Source organism: Mytilus galloprovincialis, chromosome 5, assembly GCF_965363235.1.
Source record: "Mytilus galloprovincialis chromosome 5, xbMytGall1.hap1.1, whole genome shotgun sequence".
Taxonomy (NCBI): Eukaryota; Metazoa; Mollusca; class Bivalvia; order Mytilida; family Mytilidae; genus Mytilus; species Mytilus galloprovincialis.
In genome coordinates, this window is record NC_134842.1 from 34287313 (window position 1) to 34309537 (window position 22225).

The 22225-nt window shown below is 32.9% G+C and overlaps 1 protein-coding gene across 1 annotated transcript; it reads right to left on the minus strand.

The window, feature by feature from the left end:
• Window positions 1–15619: 15619 nt before the first annotated feature.
• LOC143075679 (uncharacterized) lies at window positions 15620–19958 on the minus strand. The gene is made up of 2 exons (XM_076251211.1): window positions 19487–19958; window positions 15620–17164 (listed from the first exon to the last, which is right to left on the minus strand). The coding sequence occupies exons 1-2, from the start codon at window positions 19695–19697 to the stop codon at window positions 16179–16181; spliced, it is 1197 nt and encodes a 398-aa protein (XP_076107326.1). The 5' UTR covers window positions 19698–19958; the 3' UTR covers window positions 15620–16178.
• Between the last annotated feature and the right edge of the window lie 2267 nt (window positions 19959–22225).

Genomic DNA, 22225 nt, shown 5'->3' on the forward strand with positions numbered 1-22225 from the left:
TTAAGCTTTCCTATAAGCACCATCATACAGTCGCAGTTTCAAAATATTAAACTCACTTTTATGCTGACAAAGAGTAGACAAACTAGGGATAGAATGAGATAAGATACAGGTATATGATTCTATCTATAGAGTAAGTATATCTGGTATGGGTACAGGGGAAATTGGACTGAAGTTTTTGACGTTTACATGTAGGTCCGTAATTTCCGATTATTTCTGGAAATAGTTGGTGGTATTTTAGTTAATTCCGTAGTCCCGAATAAGTAAAGACAAAATTCTGTGTTGAAGGTTTTACCATTCGATCCTCAATAATATCAAATTGGAATATGGGATATTCTTTCAATTTTTAAGGTTAAAGAAACATGGATAAAAACTAATCCATGGAGGTTTCATATTATTTATATTTTATTTATCTGTAAAGAGAAAGATTAAAGTTCGTGAAATGAATACGCAGACAGGACTGCCCCCTTGCGATGCCCAGTACTTGATTTGTCAAGTACTTCCCATTGGCCTGTTGCCTTTATTTGTAATCCATTTCTAATTCTATTTAGTTTATAAAAAATTATATCTTTCGTCACCTCAATTCCGTACAACTCAAGTCTAAAACTAGGAGTTTTTTTTTAATGTTCTTCTCATTTTTCTCTGACATCTTTTTCTAAATGTTTTGGCACACAATGGTTGGTAATTTAAAGACATAACTGATGAAAATGTCTTCATTGCTAAACGTAATGATTCAAATGACGAAGATGTCTTCATTGTACAGGTGTTGTACAATCATACCCCATTGAGAATTTAAATGTAGAACGTTATCTTCTTTAATAAAATATACTAGAAAAAAATCAAATATATTTAAAAAAAAAATACACGAACAAACCCAAATATTATATTTCATAGATTACAGAAGATAATTATCAATGTGACAGAAATCCAAACAGACAAGTATTGCTATATTGTTGATTGAATTATACACAATATGACGAAGACTGATCTTTGTTAATACCAAAAACTATGACTCACGGTACAAAATTTAAAACTTAAAACTTGTTTTTTAAGAACTCGGCTATGTATATCCCGAGTTAATTGTCGTTCGAAATTAATGACGGGTTGTAAGTAAGCCAAAATACAAAATTAGCATTTCAAAAGTAGCTAACATCTGTCAATTTTAAAACTGTCTGCACGATAAGTGGAACCTTGCAATCGTGAATTAAAGCGTTTGTATAGGAAATATTTTTTTTCTCGATGTTAATGTTACAATATGTTGCTCTTGCGTATGTGTTAATCGGAATGAATAGATGAATTGCAACTAATGTATTACTGGAAAATACGAGGAATTGGATAAGTTTGGAAAACAAGCCTTGCACCAGATAAACCTTTAGACCCATCAAAAAGTGGATGTCTTAACTGTGCATATAAAACGGCAATGTCTTTTAAACGTCCCAATCTGATTGAATGTGTTCACTAATTTATACATCTAACAGAGCCAGACGGCCGCCCCACTTTGAATACCACCAGTTTCAAATGTGTCGATTGAAGATCAAGGAATGATCATGTTTTATATAACGCATCCAAGCTGATCAAATTCAGACCAATCATTACCAATTTACTCTCATATGACATGCATGAGCATTACATAATCAGATGTCTTTCTATTGTTTAAATTGAAACCCAATGCACCCTTCCCTGGTTTTGCACGTTTACATCAATTCAAGCTAATACTTTCATGGGCTCTTTTATTAGTGAGACCCAATGAGAATGTTACCAGATCCACCCCTACAAGTTGTAAGAGAGTTCTGTTTAATAACTTGTATTTAATAAACATTAAAAAATATGACACAATTCAATTCTAAAAGCCAATGGTCTCCTTTATGGCAAACCAATGAACGAAAAAAACCCAATATAAAAGACATCTAAAAAGGACATTTACTGACTAATGGCTTATGATCTGGGAAAGATACATAACGAATGTAGCGGTCAATCTGCCTCTTAATGTATAGTAAAAGAGTTGTGTTTTGTTTTCTTTGTCATAATGATTAACCAATTTATTATTTTGAATACTATGTCATGTTGCTCTTGTTGCTCACAATATGTGCCTAAGTGTATTAATAAACTTGTATTTTTCAACTTGTAACATCAAAACATAAGAACAAACTGTAAAATTAGTTTGTAATGGCACGACTCAATAGATGGACACAAAGCACAAAAACAATCAGTCAGCCAAACGAAACAAAGTATCCTTCTGAAATATCGTACGGTTACTTGCAGTTAGTCCTTGTTTTCTTGTTCGTTTGAAAAACTTTATCATTTACTCTTTCAACTTCGAGCTTAATATTAATTGAAAATATCTCATTGAACAGCACTATAACACGGAAAGATCAAAAGCAACCAGGCAAATACTCTTATCTAAATAACTGAAACTGACATTATAAAATTCTTACGACTCCTAGTTTCTTGATTGACAAGTATTTGTTTCGTTTCTTTTGAATCTGCACCTACATATGGAGAAAAAAATAGAATAACATAATACTGAACTCCAAGACAATTTAAAAAAAGGGGGATTCCATTAAAACCGACAAAATCAAACGACATCAATCAACGGAAAATGTCAAAAACAACTGCCATATTTCAGACTTGGTACACGCACCTATCGAGGACAATGAAGGTAAACATCTTCCAGATAATGATATGGATCAAGGCTAGCGTTTCATATCATGATAACCTTGATACAGGGTTGCGGATTATAAAGGAGCTATAAAACCAAGAAAATTTACCGATGACATAACGAGTTATTTGATATGAATATATCATTTTGACATATGACGCCCCAAATATTGCACTTGTAAATGTAGCAATTACAATCCCTTCCCCGAATTTGTCGAATGTGACGTCCCAGAGTGAAAGTTATCATTGAATGTTTACCTAAATGAGCAACACGACGTGTGCCTTATTCAGATCAGGATCTAATTAACATGATGAAGCACCGGACATTACTTTCAGAATTTGCTAGATTTTGCGTTGCTGAATCATTAATTGTAGACGTTATGCCATTGTCGTTTTGTGGTTTTTCTTTTTTTATGCCATGGGATTTTTACTGTATCGTATGGCTCTATCTAGAATAATATCAACCTTTTCTCACGTTGGCTGACTATAGAATAGACTTCGCTGATTCTTGAATAATTTACGGTGACCCATAGTTGCTTATATCATTTGGTCTCTGTTGGCTTGCTAAAAATTGAGAATATTGTATCGGTACATCATTTTGACCTCTTATTTATGATTTCAATATAGTTACATGTAATGGAAAAAAACGACTAAATATTCCTTTCGTAACAATGTCAATTGACTAATAGCCGTTTAACTAATATCTCTGATATAACTAACATTAGTATTGAACCTACTTCGAAGTCCCTTAAGTTATTGTATTTATAATTTTCCGATATATTTATTATTGACATAAGAGTGAATAACAAGTACTTTATTAGTCATAAAATTTAACAAAAATATCGAACTATAACTATAACGTAAATTCAAAAAAATAACATGACAATGGAACTTGACTAAATTAAACGTTATAATATAGTCATAGGACAAAAGTGAGTTCCAACTAAAAACAATGTCCTATCAATTCATGTAAAATCCTTTATTGAATTTGAATATATGAGTTATCTCCCCTCATAAGATTAAAACTTACTTTTTTTTAAATCAATAGAATAATATTCTGTATATGAAATTAAAAATAAACATACTATGATACAGTCATATATTTTTTAAAAATGAAATGAGCAGTAAAAATCAATTGCATGGTTTCCTTATATGTTGCGATTAACATGAAACCATTATGGAGTCTATGAAAGTGCAGGGTGTCTCTTTAACAGCAAATGTATACAAATTATAGTTACAATTGAAAATTGGATTTGTTTTATCACGAGCTAATCTCATGCGTGCAATCTTCCAATGCTTATTGTTGTATCGCAATATAATATTTTGCACAGAAAGTAACCAAAAGTTAGCGTGCAATAAATTCCAATATTGCACTGGTGCAAAAAATCTTCAAAATTTATGACGTCATCAACGACAAAATCTTAGTTTAAAACAATTTTTACTTTCTAATATTATATTGCTGTACAATAAAAGGGTTATTGCATGAATATTGGGAAATATTGTCCCTCGTAGAACATATATTGCATTCGCAAGCTCGTGCAATATAAAATTCTACTCGGGACAATATTCATGCAATAACCCTATATTATTAAGACCAATTTGAAAATAATAATTGAAATAATACTACTGTAAATCAGTGTTCAAGCTATGATTCGCTTTAAGTCGCAAAAAAGAATTTTATTAAAGACATAGATAATGTTGATAATAATGCCTTTATCTTGTTGTATTTACATAAAAATATTCAGTGAACGAAGTTAAAGTAAAATTGATCTTTTGGGTATATCATAATACTTCCCGAGAAATTCAAATGTTATAAATGGCTTATTTTATATATAGAAATATTTACCAACCATTTTCCACTATTTTCTTTATCCAATGAAGAGAAACATTAGTTTATCAATATGCTACTTTAAAACCCACTGCACTCTTTTGATGGTTAGCAAATGTGTTTTGAACATTACTTTACATGTAACCAGTAGATCATTGGCCTGCTGTTGAGTACTGGATTTCTGATTTTTCTAATTTGTATACGTATCATGTTTAAATTTGTTTTTTTTAGCAATAAGTGCGCTCCTATTCAACAGGACATTTAATATGTAGTTTTCGTAAATACGTGTATATAACAATGTTTACCATAAAAGCTTGTATTTTGATAATGTCAGAACTGCTTGATAATTATGGTATTCAATTTTAAGTCAAACAATTAAAAAGCACTTTAGTTCAAGTTTAATATATACAAAGAAATGATGCATGGAAATACAATTTATTACTGTATTCAATATGAATAATCATAATGTATATTCTGTGAGTGTATTCAATATGATTAATCATAATGTGTATTCTGTGAGTTTTGTGAGTCTTTGTTTACTCCTTGGTTTTAATTGTTATTGTCTGAAAAGGCTCCCGTAAGATACTAGTATCATAACTTGATAAGACAGAAACATACACTTGATTTGATATCAAAATTATTCTATTGCATCTAGCTATAGACAACATACACGACAAATATAAAAAAGAAGATGTGGTATGATTGCCAATGAGACAACTATCCACAAAGGACAAAAATGACACAAACATTAACAACTATAGGTCACCATACGGCCTTCAACAATGAGCAAAGCCCATACCGCATAGTCAGCTATAAAAGGCCCCGATAAGAGAATGTAAAACATTTAAAACGAGAAAAGTCCGTTGTTTTAAATCCGACCGTCATCTATAGTTCTGATAGAACATTTTTTTATATTCACAGTCTATTATAGGTGTAAAAGAGGGACGAAAGATACCAAAGGGACAGTCATACTCATAAATCTAAAACAAACTGACAACGCCATGGCTAAAAATGAAAAGGACAAACAAACAATAGCACACACGACACAACATAGAAAACTAAAGAATAAACAACACGAACCCCACAAAAAAACTAGGGGTGATCTCAGCTGCTCCGGATGGGTAAGCAGATCCTGCTCCACATGTGGTAACTTCACAATCACAATATTCAATGTCATAGAAAGCAATTCACACTGTTTACATCACAGACGAACACCTAGACATCAAACCAATCTTCATGTGGACTTATGTCAAAACAATAACAAAAAACTAAATGTCTATTTTATATACAATATTTCTAATATCGATACGTTATGTATGGTAACTTAACAGTTTTAAATGTATTTCTATATAATTAATATAATTATGTATAAAGAGTGTGTATACTTCCATTACAATAAATGATACTGTTTTTGTAGAGCATTTTCAACGATCGAGATCTCGCTGTAATTGGCATTCTCATCATTGTCTCGCTTTTGTTGCTCGGCTGTAAGCATGTTGATGCTTTTTAGGATTTTACTTAAACCATCGTTAAATTCAGTTCTTCCTTCTTGTTTCTCCTCATTAATGCCGTTAAAACCTTTGATTATTTGATTTAAACCATCGTTCAGTTTGTCTTCAGCTTCACCTCTTTTGTGCTCAGTAGAAAGCAACCGGACACTTCGCTTTCTAATGAATCGTAGAATAAGAATTCCAAGCTCTAGAATTTCACCAAGGCTAATTACAGACATGCCAACCTATAGTCCTAGGGATCCTCCAATATCAGACCAAACGTTTTTAATCTGTAAAACGTCGTAAGAAAATGCTTTCAACATTGTTTAATTTGCTAATGTTTGCATGTTTTATTATATAAATATTTATAAGTAGAAACTGACAAATACTGTCAAGACACTTTCAATTCAAAATCGAATAAGAACGCAAGTGCACGACTAAAACGATTACTTTAATGTTCGTATTGTTGACTTCTCAATTTTGTGTTGCAAGATTTGACATGCCATCATATTCGTCATGACGTGTACCTTTCACATTTGAAATGATATTCCAAACAGATTATTTGCATACAAGGAAGAAAATGTTTTAAATGTTCCTAGGATAAAATTAAACTCAGCTCATAGAGATAGGTATTGACAAAAGAAGGATTTATGTTGATTATTTGCTATTATTTTTCCTATCAATATTGTCGAATAAGAACTTTTAGGTAGATGATATCATTGACCTGATAATCTTATGTGGATTGTTTTTATATATGAAAGATAGTGTGCAATGTAATTTATTTTTTAATAGCTTAAAAAGATTAAAGTGGGCTTATATGTACATCAATATTGTGTAATGTATTTTCTATGGGTTGTATGACAATCCTTATTTTCATATCAATACCAGACATTGGTCAACAATCACTGTGATGATTTTTTCTAACTTTCTGTCGCACGAGCTACGAAATTCAATTTTACGAAATAGAAGAGCCGAAAGAAGCCCAATTTTATTTCGATCATTTGATAGATTTATATCAATATTTTCAAAAAAGGACATTGTATCACCTGAAGGGATCAAAATCTAGTTTGAACCTAATTTGTGGAAAATATGTGCCATTTTGAATGCACTTTTAGCAATATGTTTAAATTAAATAAATGCAGAATGTTACCATGAAAACACAAACAGAATTATTTTCACCTTTGTTACTTCAGAAAATCAAATTTGAGGAACATATTGATGACATACGTATACAGATGTAATGTGTTAAGTAAGCTTGGAAAAGAAGACGATTAAATTGCAATATCGTTTTTAAACTGTGAAGTGCCAACTTAATACTAAAGCAATATTTGAAATCCATGAATCTTTATGGACCTAAATAAAGTGTACCGATCATTGTCATTCGCAGTTAACAAATAAAGGCAACAGAAGTATACCGCTGTTCAAATCTCGTAAATCCATGCACAAAAAACTAAATCGGGGTAACAAACTAAAACTGAGGGAAAGGCATTAAATATAAGAGGCGAACAACGACACAACATCAAAATGTAACACACACAGAAACGGACTAAGCATTAGACAAAATCCGATGAAAATAACAAATATAACATCATGCAAAACCGAATACACGAATTTGGGATAGAAAAGTACCGTGACACGTCTTATAGTAATGTGAATTCACACTCAAACACAAGAGAAAACAAACGACACAACGTTAAAATGTAACACAAACAGAAACCGACTATAATATAACAATGGCCATATTCCTCACTTGGTACAGGACATTTTTAAAGAAAAAAATGGTGGGTCGAACCTGGTTTTGTGGCATGTCAAACATCGCACTTTAATGGCAATGTTAACTATAACATTAAAATGACAACATAATATTACAGGAATACAATACAAACGAATAGGAGAACATATTAGACAAAGAAACACATGATTAATAGCTAACAAAAGGCATCAGGTTTAAAATTCAATACGCCAGAAACGCGCCGTCCACACAAGACTTAATTACCAATGACGCCCACATATAAAAGTTCGAAAGGCAAAACAAGTACAAAGTTGTACAGCACTGAGGATCAAAAGTTCAAAAAGGTTGTGCCAAATACGGCTAGGGTTTTCTGCTTGGGATAAGAACATCAAAATTGTTTAGTGTATTATTCAAACCTGTTTTGAATAGGAGTTAATTGACATAAGGTAATAATTAATTTTAGGTTGGACTTATTTCTACTCTTCTAACAAAACTCAATAGACACGCATACAGTCAAAGTATTCATTCACATAGAAGAGTGAAATGATACAACTAACAAAATATGCAATTGAAAGTGAAGATATGTTTTAAATGGAACCTGTTCAATTTAATCTTCACAAATTTGGAAAACAAACATTTTCAATTATACAGCAGCAATAAATTGAATTTAAACATATCAATCATAAATGTTTTTACCATAACAGTATAATTAAAGTAACATGGACCAACCTCCGAACGATTGCACTATACAATTTTATTAAACTCTTGTTAAATAATTCTTTTTTAGATTTCATTACATAACTAGATGTGTAAAATATTATATACCGTGTATGCAAGTTCCTCTTCTGTAACCTCTTCTTGAAGGGAGGAAAGTATATGTTGACAAACATAAGCTTTCCCTGTTTAAAAGTAAAAAAGTACATATATAGTTAGGAAAGTCTTGTTGTTCTCGTTTATATTACGTCATTTGAACATTAAAATTACTCATGATCACTTGAACAAAAGTAGTCATATGTAATTATTAACTGGCTTTGATAAATCAATATTGCAAACTTCAGCAACGGCAATGGACATTAAATATGAGAAGATAAGCTATGTCAACAAATATTGATAACCTTGAAATTGATTTCAATCAATAAACAGGAGTTGAAACGCACTACGTTCTTTATGCAACCTTTTTGGGATATAGACGACGATTGTACAATTGCAGTAGACATAGAATAGTTTATTTGCTTCTTGTTACCATGCGGCATATTTTGTAAATAGTGAACAAAAAGGTAAAAAAAATAGTTCTATCAAAATTTCGATTTTTCAACCCTGTATTCCACCTTTGCCATTGTGCAATTGAAAAATCGTCTAAAAGAAATAACCCACAATGCTTTTCAGCATAAAAATGGTAGCATACGCTATAAATGTATTATTTTGGGATACCATACTGTGTATTTTGTTATAGTGAACAAAAAGGTAACATATACTACATAGAGGTACAAAAGAGGGATGAAAGATTCCAAAGGGTCAGTCAAACTCAAAACTCGAAAATAAACTGACAACGCCATGGCTAAAAATGAAAGGACAAACAGAATCAAATGCTAAATCAATGTTCAAACACATCAAACGAATGTATGACTATTGTCATATTTAGAAATATATATCTCATATATTCATAATATTGGTGAAGTTGGTAATCGAGACGATTTAAATTTTGAAATTATCAAGTACCCCCATTTTAGTAGCAATATACCAGATGAACCTGCGAAGTGGGTATATATTTTCTAACTAATCGCTTGAAGCTACTTCTCAGACTTTGTAAAATGTCACCAATGTTTCAATAGAAAGTTGATGCACCAAGGCAAAGGAACGTATCGTCTTTTTTTCTAAAAAAGTTCGTCGGACGGTACCAAGACCTTGATGATAAGTATTTCGTATCAAAACATCACTAATAAAACACGATTATGGGTACAGTTGTTGTTTATCGTTTTAATAACGTGTTATACAGGTTATAGTATACTTTTATTAGTCTTTTTGAATATTGTTTTTAATATTTAATCTGTTTTGGTGATATCCATTTGACGTGGATCTGTACTTATTCATCCTGTCATTATGTTATTGTGTTATGGTAAATTTTTGTAACATTGTCTTTCATTTTACCATTGTCATTTGTCTATATGCCGTTTTGTGTTCCTTTGTTACATATGATGTGGCTCTGTACTTATACATTTCGTCATGGTGTTATTGTGCTATGGTACATTTTTTGTTGTCTTGTCTTTTATGTAGCTAATGTGCTTTGTCTATATGCCTTTTTGTTTATTTGTTACATATTTGTTTGTTGTAACAGTGGTTTAGATTACAACACAAATGTTGACTGCTGTACCCCTTCTTTGACATTTTTACCTACAATGTATGATGTATGATGTCTGATTGTTCTGTTCACACATCGGTGTTGATTTTATAGAGTTTTATGCGACTGACATAAAAGTGAGAGGTTTAGCATTATAAAACCAGGTTAATGATACAATGTCTGTTCTAAGTCAGAGTATTACAATTGTTATCCATTCATTTCATGTGTTTGAACTTTTCATTTTGGTATTTGATTAGGGACTTTCCGTTTTGAATATTCCTCAGTAATTTTATTATTATATTTTTATTAATATATTTGTTTCCTAACTACTATATATGTAACACTCAGAAACGTGTCCTTCCCCCCAAACGTATCCGATTCCCCCAAACGTGTCCAGATCAACGTCACTGAACTGCAAAAACATGTCTAGTTGTCAAAGGGTGTCATTTGTATAAACGTTCAAACGTGTCCATTTTTTAATAAACCCCCAATAGTGTCCAATCCCCCAACCGTGTCCATTTCAAGCTTTTTATTTTACTGGAACTATCATTCGTGTTCATAATATAAAAACGTAGGTTATTTGTGTGGTTTTTTATTATTATTATTGTATACTCATTTTACGATCTTTTACTATTTCATTAAAAGATCAAAATGAATTACTTAAATTATTTTTCTATGCGCATTATAATGTTTGAAGCATTTCACTCTTTATAATGTGCCATAAGTTGTATTTTGGAAGGCAAAATTTTTTTTAATTTCAGCAACTTTTATTTGTAACGGCCTCTATATTACATAAGACATTGAAGTGGTTTCTTACTGAAGTTATAAACAAATCGGTCTTTATATTTATTTTTTTTAGATTAAAATCCAACTAGTGGTCATCCCAAATAACCGTAAAAATTAATGCCCAATTTTAAATTCCCGGTTTGATAATAGAACCTATCTACAGTATATATCGTTAATATGATATCGTTCAAATAACGAATGAAATATTTGGCACTGGACGTTATTTCTCTTGTTCGTGTGTCTTTAGTGACGCTCGTTACCTAAAATTTATTGAAAAATAAAACTGTTAAAAATAGATCGGAGGTCAATTTCGACTGAAAGCCCACCGTTCAATATTCTGATTAATATAAAAGGCATCATCGGAGTTTTTTTAGTATAAAACAATTTACATAGTAAACGATTAATTCAACTGTACTAGAATTATTTGTATGTGCGCTTTAAATGAGCATGAAATACTTGCAACTGGACAATAAGCAAATTCAGTCAAAAGTTAATGCATATGTTACATATTAAAATTTCAGTAATGATAATCATTAACAACCGGCATTGAATAAATTAATGCTAATAAATGACCACTTCATTAACTGTGTCCCCCATCATAGAACAGCCGTGAACGTTATTGATGTCGCGTTTAGGACATGTATTAGCGCTAAAAGACGCGAGACGTTCTGGCGTTTAAAAGTGGACACGTTTGAGCGAATAACAATAGTATTGGGCACGTTTGGGGGTTCTGAAATCGGACACGTTTGGGGAATATTGAATATTATGGACACGTTTGGGGAGAATAGACACGTTTGGGGGAATCGGACACGTTTGGGGGGAAGGACACGTTTGGGAGTGTTACATATATAAGAAGATGTGGTATGAAGGCAAATAAGACAACTCTCCATCAAAGTCACAATGTGTATAATGTTAACCATTATAATTAAAAAAAAAGCCTTCAACAAGGAGCATTGGCTCATACCAATTGCTTTCAAGGACCAAACTGGCTAGCGTAAAACAAAGCAAGATTGATTTTTTTTTTTTGGAAAGAAAAGTCAACAAAATGGTACTTTCATTGTTTCAGTTTTCAATATTGACTTTCTTTTCTTTTTAACAATTGAATATGCAAAACATATGCGTAAATAATTTCAAGATAAGGTCGAAAAAATAAAGGCAACAGTAGTATACCGCTATTCGAAACTCATAAATCGATTGAGTAAAAAACAAATCCGGGTTACAACTAAAACTGAGGGAAACGCATCAAATATAAGTGGAGAACAACGACACAACAGAAACACAACATTTAAATGTAACACACAGAAACGAACTATAATATAACAATGGCCATATTCCTGCCTTGTTACAGGACATTTTAAGACAAAATGGTGGGTTGGATCTGGTTTTGTGGCACGCTAAACCTCCCACTTTTATGGCAATGTTAATTATAACATTACAATGACAACATAACATGACAAGACTACAATACAAATAAATGGGAGAACATATAGGACGGAGAAACACACGAATAATAGCTAATAAAAGATCCTACGTTTAAAATTTAATACGACAGACGTGCGTTTCGTCCACACAAGACTAACCAGTGACGCTCAGATGAAAAAGTTCGAAAGCAAAAACAAGCACAAAGTTGAAAAGCACTGATGACCAAAAGTTTCAGAAAGTTGTGCCCAATACGGCTTGGGTTTTCTGCCTAAGATAAGAACATCCTTATTATTTAGAATAATTCATACTTTTGCAAACAGTAAATTTTATAAAATGACTATATGATAGATATACATGATAAAACCGAAGTGGTTATTAACTACAAAATAAAAACGGATACATTACATAAAACAACCTAATCCTAAATAATATTCGCAAACATTCAAATTGGAAAGTGGTGACTTACAGCCAATAATAAACAGCGATGTTTTGAGCTTATTTTTAAGAGAGAAATCGACTGATTATTGAGAAAAAGTAACTCGAACTAACGTTTTGAAATAACAAATGAAAAGATTCACCAGCACTCTGAGGTGGCAGTGAAATTACCACATGAATCGCAAAAATATCACTTCACTGTAGAAATAATATTCAATAAGTGAATTCAGGTTTCCTCGCTTGATTTTACGTACAAGATTACAACAAAATGATATTTCCCATCTTGCGTCTTACTGTCATAATTTTTACGAAGACTTTCGTTTGGAATATGTCGATCACATCTTTCCTTGTTGCATATGTGTTATTTTTTTTTTTTATATATATCAAACCATGTCATTTTTTTTCCTTTTGCTGTTTTTACATGTTGAAATGCCGGGGCGAAATTTCGTTTTCTGGGGTGACTGGGTTTAGATTATTGTTGAAGGCCTAAAAATATATTTAAATGTATTGCATTTTTAAATTTTTGGTTCCTAATTTCTATCTGACAAAGTAACATTTAAAACAAATATCTTACCTATTGAGGCATGTATTCGAGGAAAAGGTTATCAACCAATCATATCACAAGATTGTCACTGAATAAGAAATAAAACAATGATATTTACCTTAAGTCCTGGTATGCCACACCTCTTTGTTTTAGAATTGCATCCAATACACCTACATAACTTCTTCCTGGCCATGTTGTCATTGACCGGAATGTTTCATATTTTATTTCGCTGTAGAAAACAAAAAGATATTTGTATTAAAAATAAAAAGATAACTGTATTGTATTTAAAGCTCTGACGGCTTCAATTGGCGATTTGATGGTGGCAAATTAAGTTTATTGGCCACGCGTTTGCGTCAAATCACAAATTGATGCTGTCGGAGCTTAACATACAATATTGTTATCTCTATTCTAATGAAACTGACAGAAAACAACGTTAAAACATGTATTTAAAATCTGTCTTATAACTTCTGCGCTTGCATGTACGTTCTATAGCACCAATTTTCAATTGATGCCATGAACATTTGTGACTTTATCTAATCTAAATGAACTTTACAAACGTTGTTGCATTATAATGGTATTTCGAAGCACGTTAACATTGGATATATTCAGATTTGTACATATGTATTGTAGATGTTAGTCTATAACTGAAGAAAATATTTTAATAATCATATTTGACAGTATGCTTAGTTTAAACATATTTATTCATCATCAATACAAATATATCATCAAACAAAATACACAATAATAATATAGTATGCTTAGATAGTTGTATTGTTTATACTGGATTCGTGTCTGAGCTACTGTTTTCAATGATTTTGTTTTCATATCCCGCATTAATTTTGTTGAGACACGTCATAGTTGCAGGGACAAATGTGACGAAAATTTAACGTATATTTATTTCTTGTAAAAGATTTCAATGTAGTTCAATTACTATGATCAATGATGAAAGGACAAAAAACAGTATGAAATATATAAAAAAAAATAGTTGATTTTTGCCACGACAAGAAGTCTTAACAAATGCATGCATGTAAAATACAAAAAACGTAGATAACAAATTGGAGGAGAATGACCTGAAGGGGATGTAGATCTTTTGTTGCATCCTTTAAAACTGCATGATGTGTAGCTTTTAATAAAGATCAAGTGGTAAGTCTACATTCGTATGTTTTCATAAAAAGCATTGTCAGAATTACATTTCTATTTAACTTTTGCAACAACGATTTGAAATATCTTTTTGTTTATGCAATCATACACTTAACTAGAGAATCACTGATATCCTTATACGAGGGATCCTGATCTCGTCATAGAATAAAAGAAGGAACACATTTTGATTTATTTTTACACATTTATCAATTTAATCTCGCTGCACGTTCGTTTACCTCAAAAATGTCACAAGGTAGGTCGCTAGTCCTTGTATTTAATTATATCCTAACAGATTGTTTTCCCAGAAAGGTTGTGTTGATGGCATATATTTAATTAATTGCAATACTCATAGAAGAAGACCCTATATCAATACTGAACGAATAACAATGAGATGAAGAACAACGATCAAGAGTTGTTGACGTATTTCTAAACTGTGTTGAAGTCCTACCTTTAATCACAAAGTGATTAAAAATTCATCTAGAGTTGTCTCTCTTTATCTGTTGTTTTACCGTAATTCACAAATACCAAAATTAACATTATACAGACTTTCTGTATATTATACTAGTACTCATTTGTGTAGAGGTTCCATCCTCTGTTTTTCATTTATAACTTTTACAACTAATACAAAAACAATCCTTTGAATTAAACATACATTTTATTACACCAACTTGTATTTACATTTTCATGACTAGAATATACATTTTTACTTTGTGGCATTACTTTGGCTACAGAGTATTTTATATTTTGTTGAGGCGCCAGGGTGACTACCGATTACCTATACACAATGGCTATCAGCTGACCTATGTTGACATAGTGTCATAAAACCCCTGGTAGTTAAACACGGTTACACCACCACCTACCATGGGGAGTGACCGGGGAAAACACTCGTATTACCAATGCTCCAGTTATTAGTGCCCCACCTGTTGGCAGGTGTAGGCCTCCCCTCTATAAGATGAGGTGGAGGAGGTCCCAGAGTTACCCATCTGTAGACCCCACCGTTACCACTAACCACATTTTCCAAACCTGCAAATTGTAGAACTTGTCAGGCCCAGAGCAAGGGCCGAGTGAAATAATCCCCCAATCACTACCAGTCTCCCTGGACCGCCACATGAGAGCCCCAGTCAGCTACCAAATCTGACTGGGGTTCTCACCTCCACAAAATTTTCATTATTGAATCATTGGAAAGTTGATTTTGTTGTGCGTAGGAAAGACTCAACCCCCCCTTGTATATTATTTAAGAACACCTGATTTCCAGTTTGTGACAAATGAGTTCCATCTGTTCTGTATAAAGACACTTCACTTGCCCTAATGTTCTCATGTAATATAGCTTTCCCCCCGTTTTCTATTACAAAGTTTTTGACCACTGAATTCACTCTTTTTCTCTTCTGTTCGATTATTGCACCCGCATTCAAGGGGGCAAAATGCCAGTATCTGCGCTGTAGCATTGAAGACCATATTATAATAACATTTTTAAATAAAGCCTTGTAACGTAGGATAGAACATTTTACATTTTCCATTAAACCCTTCCCTGTCAATTCTAAATCTGTCAAATCATTAGCTCCACAGTGAATTATTATAAAATGAGGAGAAGGTAAAATTTTTCTTTTTGCGTCCAGTAGGGAGTCCAAATCTTTAATCTGTAAACCAGGTTGCCCAATCCAGTATGTTGTTACACCTTTTGACCCCAGTCCCAGGTTGTTCCTACCATATTTCTTCGCCTCTACGTTGGCCCAATGAACAAGGGAACTTCCAACAATCCATAAAATCTTGGGACCTGTGAAAACCTTTAGCTTGTTAGCTTTTTGAAACTAGAAAAATTGTAACCTAATATAGCGAGAATAAGCATGCGATTTCCATCTGCCTAATCTCATAATTACCTCCTCTGAGACCCCCTGCCTGGCTAGTTCCGTGGCTCCCCCAATTCTAAAACTATGTGACCTAAAATGGCCTTTACTAATACGAAGAAAATGTAAAGCTTTTTCCAGTATACTACTGAATTGGTATCTAGTTAAAGGCATACCAGTATAATGGATAAACAAATCTGTATTGTTACAGGTAGGTCGTACCTTTAAATATTCGTTAATGAGTCGTACCGGACAGTAGTTTTTTCCGTTCTCAGCTATCAACAAAGTAACAGACTTTCCCTTTTGGTCAGTTTTTGACCACCTTACTCTTAGCTCCAGGACTTTTCTCCTTACTAAAATATCAGAAATTGTTAAGTTGGAGCCATTTATAACAGACTTGGATTTTGAAGTAGTGATTTCCCCTACTCTTAGCAAACCAAAGAAGGCAACAGAAAAAACTGCTGAAAATAAAGCAGCTTCATATTTATTCTTACATACTTTATCTAAACAACTAATCATATCTGATAACAATTGCACTGTAATTGGTGCTCTAATGTCATTACGTTTTCCCCCTTGAATTCTTTTTATTCCTTCTAATGCCTTTCCAATTATAAAGAATTTTGTAGTATCCTGTATCCCTTGAATTTTATGATGGTATGAAACTCCTGATATATAAGATGATATGGTTCCCCCCGAAAGACCCTGTACTGACAAAAAAGCTATAAAATTTAACAAATCATTGACTGGCACCGGCCAATCCTGTTTCAATTTATAAGATGATCTAAAAGTACAAAGTTTTGACAGAGCCAAATTGTATGATTTTTGTGTATTTTTGGACACACCTTGATTGACAATATAATCAGCCACCTGACTTAAATGTTCCAGATCTGTGTTGGAATTTTGGTTGGCCACTGGTCTGCTTCTGGAGCTAGGCTTCTGAACTTCCCCCACTGAGAACGAGAAAGACAATCAGCAATTTGGTTTTGTTTTGAAGGGATATAAATTGCCTTAACTAATGTATTATTTTTTAAGTTCATTAAAACCATCTGTCTTACTAAAGTCATAACTCTACTTGACTTGCTAGTTTTCATATTAATGATTTGAACAACCGCCTGATTATCAACATGAAAAATAACTTTTTTGTTAACAAAATAGGATTCCCAGGACATAAGAGCAGCTACAACTGGAAACAACTCTAACAATGTCATATCTCTGGTGATTCCAGTCTCAACCCAATGTTTTGGCCAAGTGCCTTGGGCCCACTGACCTGCAAAATAGATCCCATACCCGCCTTTGGACCCCCCTGCACTATCAGTGAACAACTCTAATTTTTCATTCGAAACCCATACATTGTCTGTTATTACAGTTACACCATTGTATTGTTTTAAAAAGTCTAACCAAACTTCTAAATCTGCTTTCATCTGCTTGTTTACTCGGATTTTGAAATACGATTTTCTTACCCCAATTGTTGAATTTATGAGTCTGCGACAGAAGGTGCGGCCTGGAGCAACTACCTTACAAGCAAAATTCAGGAGCCCAAGAAGGGATTGCATATCTTTAAGAGTTATTTTAGAACTGTCCAAGGTATCTCTGATTTTTTGTGAGAGTTTGACAAGTTTTTCATTTGGAAGTCGCATGATTAAATTCTGTGTATCAAATTCTATACCCAAAAACATAAGTAATGTAGTCGGCAAAGTAGTCTTGTCACTAGCAAGAGGAATACCTATTTTGTTGCATACCTCTTGGAATAACTTCAAAGTATTGCCAACTTTTGATGTTTGGCTCGACTCGACAAAAAGAAAATCATCTAAATAATGGAGGATATCATCATTTCCGCTTTTTAGCTGTATTATCCAATGCAAAGCTTTTGCAAATTTCTCCCACAGGGCACAACTTATTGAGGCCCCCATAGGGAGCATTTTATTAAGATAATATTCACCCTGAAATTTTATCCCCAACAAGTCAAAATCGTGCGGGGCAATTGGCAACAAACGAAAAGCCGCTTTTACGTCACACTGACTTAATCGGGCAAATGTTTTGTGTCTATTAATCAAACATGCTGCTTCGTCCACTGAACTGTACTGCACTGAACAATGATCTTTATCAATAAAATCGTTTATTGAATTATTATCAGGATAGGATAAATGTTGAATAAGTCTGAAATCCCCATCCTTTTTTGGCACTAGCCCCATTGGTGATACCTGAAGTGTGGGAAAAGGTGGGTATCTGAAAGGACCAGCTATGCGACCAAGTTTAACTTCCTTCATTAATTTTTCTTTAAAAATTTTGGGTAGCTGTAATGCACTTTTTAAATTGGAACTCCCCCTTGGTTCCCTAGAGCCAAAATATTTTAAAGAAAAACCGTATTTGAAACCAGATATAATTTCATGTGCTACATTGTTAAGTGGGTAGAATTCTAAATAATTTTCCAAGACTGATACTTTTATAGGAGTATTTCCCAATGAATAAAAATTAATACTTTTTGTTATTTCTTCCTTGCGCCCGGTTATTACATTGGGCTTTTCTGTGTTTGCCACTGCATATTTCACATATGTGTTTAAACCTACAACGAGGGAAGTAGGGACAGTCAGTACCATTATTATAGTATTTACATGACATATTTACACTTCCACTAGTTACCTGTGATTTTTGATGTGTTCTATTGTTTGGAAGTGTAGCTGCATTTGAGTTATAATTACCACGATTTTGTGTATCTGTTCTATAACCCTGTGATTGCACTGACACACTGTTGTGTACTGTGGGAGATGTGATGTGTAATAGCCAATATTCACCGTGTATATTTCCCCAAGATAAATTAGGATTCTTTTCTATTTTTAGCCTAAATTGCTCGTCATAGGTAGCCCAGTTTTCTGACCTAGTTGCCGCTAATCTTATATCGCGCATATATTTTAACAATTCCTGTGCCCGTGTGTTGTATTTCTCAATGTAGACACTCATAAAAATCATGAATGCTGAAGTCCATTCATTTATTGACAAATAAACCCCCGACGATCTTTTTTCAATGCAAATTTTCCCCCTTTTTAATTTCAAATCGCCCTCGTCAACCTCTTCCATTTCTTTTTGCGTTCTCAAAAGAGAATGAAGCTCTATAAATTTTCCCTCCCAAATTTTTTCTTTAATTTTAAAAGACACGTGTTCCCCCACTGTGTCATGAACGCTAGATTCTTGTGACGGAGTGAAATCAATGGAATTATTTGCAATTTCGTGTCTTAAAGAGGGGAATGCCCGTGTATCTTCCTCCGACTCATTACCTGATGAGATATCAGTATTTTCCTCAGGTACTTCTGCCACCACATGTCCGACCTCTTTTGTTTTCTTGGCAGATCTTCTCCGGTCAGCTCCGTCTTTCTTTTGGGCAATTTCTTCGGGCTGCATTTTCTTTCCTCCTGTCCTGCTGGTCGTTCTTCTTTTCTTCCCCATGGCCCTTGATGGCGATCCAACGGCATTTCTCTTGTTAGGCATCTTCTTTTTCTGGATATTTTAACTTATTTGCGTAACACTTGCTTTCTTGTCGACAGCAAATTAACAAGTGCCCGATACGGGAATTCCAAAATTCTATTCTAGCTGATACGGGAATTCCAAAATTCTGATTCATGCTGCGATCGCCGCTATGGCCATGCCGAATATGGCATTGAGCTACAGGCTGCAACGCCCACGCACCCACACGAATATTTGATTGAATTAAACCAGATTATTGAAAATATAAAATTTTTATAATCTCAATTATCTCAGTTAGAATTATATATAACTAAATGACTTATTTAAATTTGATCTTGTTCGTTACATATTGTATAGACACTATTCATTGTTATTCGTTTAAACTATTCTTTACGGAATGTTGGGTACTACATATGATATAATTCTACATGTATTTAATTATAAGACGTGTTTAATCCAGAGACACAAAAACTAACAGGAATAAAATTTGGCGCTCAATTTTGAGGGAATACGTCAACGTTGGTCATTTTCATAAGTAGGTTAGTAGTCTTGAGGAATGCAAATGATCAGTATCATAGGATACATTCGTAAGTGGTTTACATATTTAATTACAGACATCATTGATAACTGCAGAAATCAATGTTTCTCTAGGAAAAATCTTCGAACTAATTTTTATTTATTAAGAAATATGAAGGAGATATATTACTGTTAAACATAATAGAAGTGTTTTCGTTACGAATAATACAGTAAAAATCATACTTGCAAGGCTCTTTGCAATTGTAGTTGTCGCTACTCTTTTCAGCTAGTGCCATTCATTGGAGCTCTAAAATATATAAGGGACAAGTTTTATTTTCTTTTTTTAACTAAAGTTAAACTAAAGTTAAAAAAAAACAATTTCCATAAACAACAAACGTGAAACTGATATTAAGGAAATGAATCTCTGTCAAATACCGCGATTGCTAAACGGACATAATCAGGTAATCATGCTGATAATAAACTTTAGAATGGAAATGGGGACAAGGACCAAAACCCCGACCAAAGAGCAAATAACAGCCGAAGGCCACCAACTTGTCTTCAATGCAGCGAGAAAATCCCACACCTGGAGGCGTGCTTCAGCTGGCCCCTTAAAAAATTATACCAGTTCAGTGATCATGGACGCGTCATATATAAACTCCGAATTATATAAAACAAACTAAAATTGGATATAGAGCAAACAACGTATTTTCAGTTTCATTGCATCATTGAAATAAGTGTATTTATAATCAAATACCTAAAAAGAAGACATTAGCAGTTTGAAATATCATATATCGATTTGAAAGAGAACCAAGGTAATAAACAAACACTTAGGAGAATATATGAACTCCACAAGCATCGAGACCGAACGCATAACATTTCATTAGTTTTATTGATGAATTTCGTTTAAAGTTTTAATTACTATTTGGGTGATATCATTGTTGGTAAACTGTAAGTCCTCGAGGGAAACATTAGCCAAGTAGCTCTACCACATTTGTATAAGGTTTTGTATTTCAGTATTGTATTTGTATAAAGTTTTGTATTTCAATGTTATTATTGATCCATTATCTCTGTAGTAATACTGTTTGTCGAAAGCATTTGGTGCGTTATAATTGGAAGTGTTCAATATTTTACATTAAGATTTAGTCATGCAGTTTTATATATTGACTTGTAAAGCGAGCTTCTTATTTCATAAGGGTTTTTCATCATTGTTATAGAGGGATTTTTGGTTCTCAGAGATCAAAATTTAATTTTGTTTCAAGAAAGATCAAGATATGACACAAACCTTCTAGATACGGCTGCAATCTTAGAGATTTCAGGGGCATAAGTATATATCGTATGTAAGCATTATTTAACAGTTTGTAATTGAGTCATCATAGCATGGTTAGTTATAATGTGAGACGGGGATATCTGAGATCTACTATATCAATATATCGATCAATTGATTTTAGTTGATACAACATGTTTTCTCTTTAATTTCTGAATTTAAAATCTTTGAAGTTTTGAAATTTTGTACCAAGCAGCGAATATCATTCAGTTCCTGTGTTGACATTTGACATTTTGACCTGCATGCAGTTCAGTAAGGACAGTCTGAACAGTATTGAATAGTTATCAAAGGTACTAGGATTATAATGTAGTACGTCAGGCGCGCGTTTAATCTACTTTAGACTCATCAGTGACGCTCTTATCAAAATATTTATAAAGCCAAACGAGTACAAAGTTGATAAGCATTGAGGATTTACAATTCCAAAAAGTTGTGCCAAATACGGCTAAGGTAATATATGCACTGGGATAAGAAAATCCTTTTTTCTCGAAAAATTTAATCTTTTGTAAACAGAAAATTTATAAAAATGACCACATTATTGATAGAAGTGTTGACTACTGGGCTGGTGATACCCTCGGGGAATATATTGCAGTCTATAGATATGTATGAAATTTTACTGGAATACTTCATTTGACTTTTAACATTTAACATTTAACATTTGGTTCGTCTTTTTAAAACGGTTAAAAATAGATGTTGAAATTATTCCTTTGAAAAC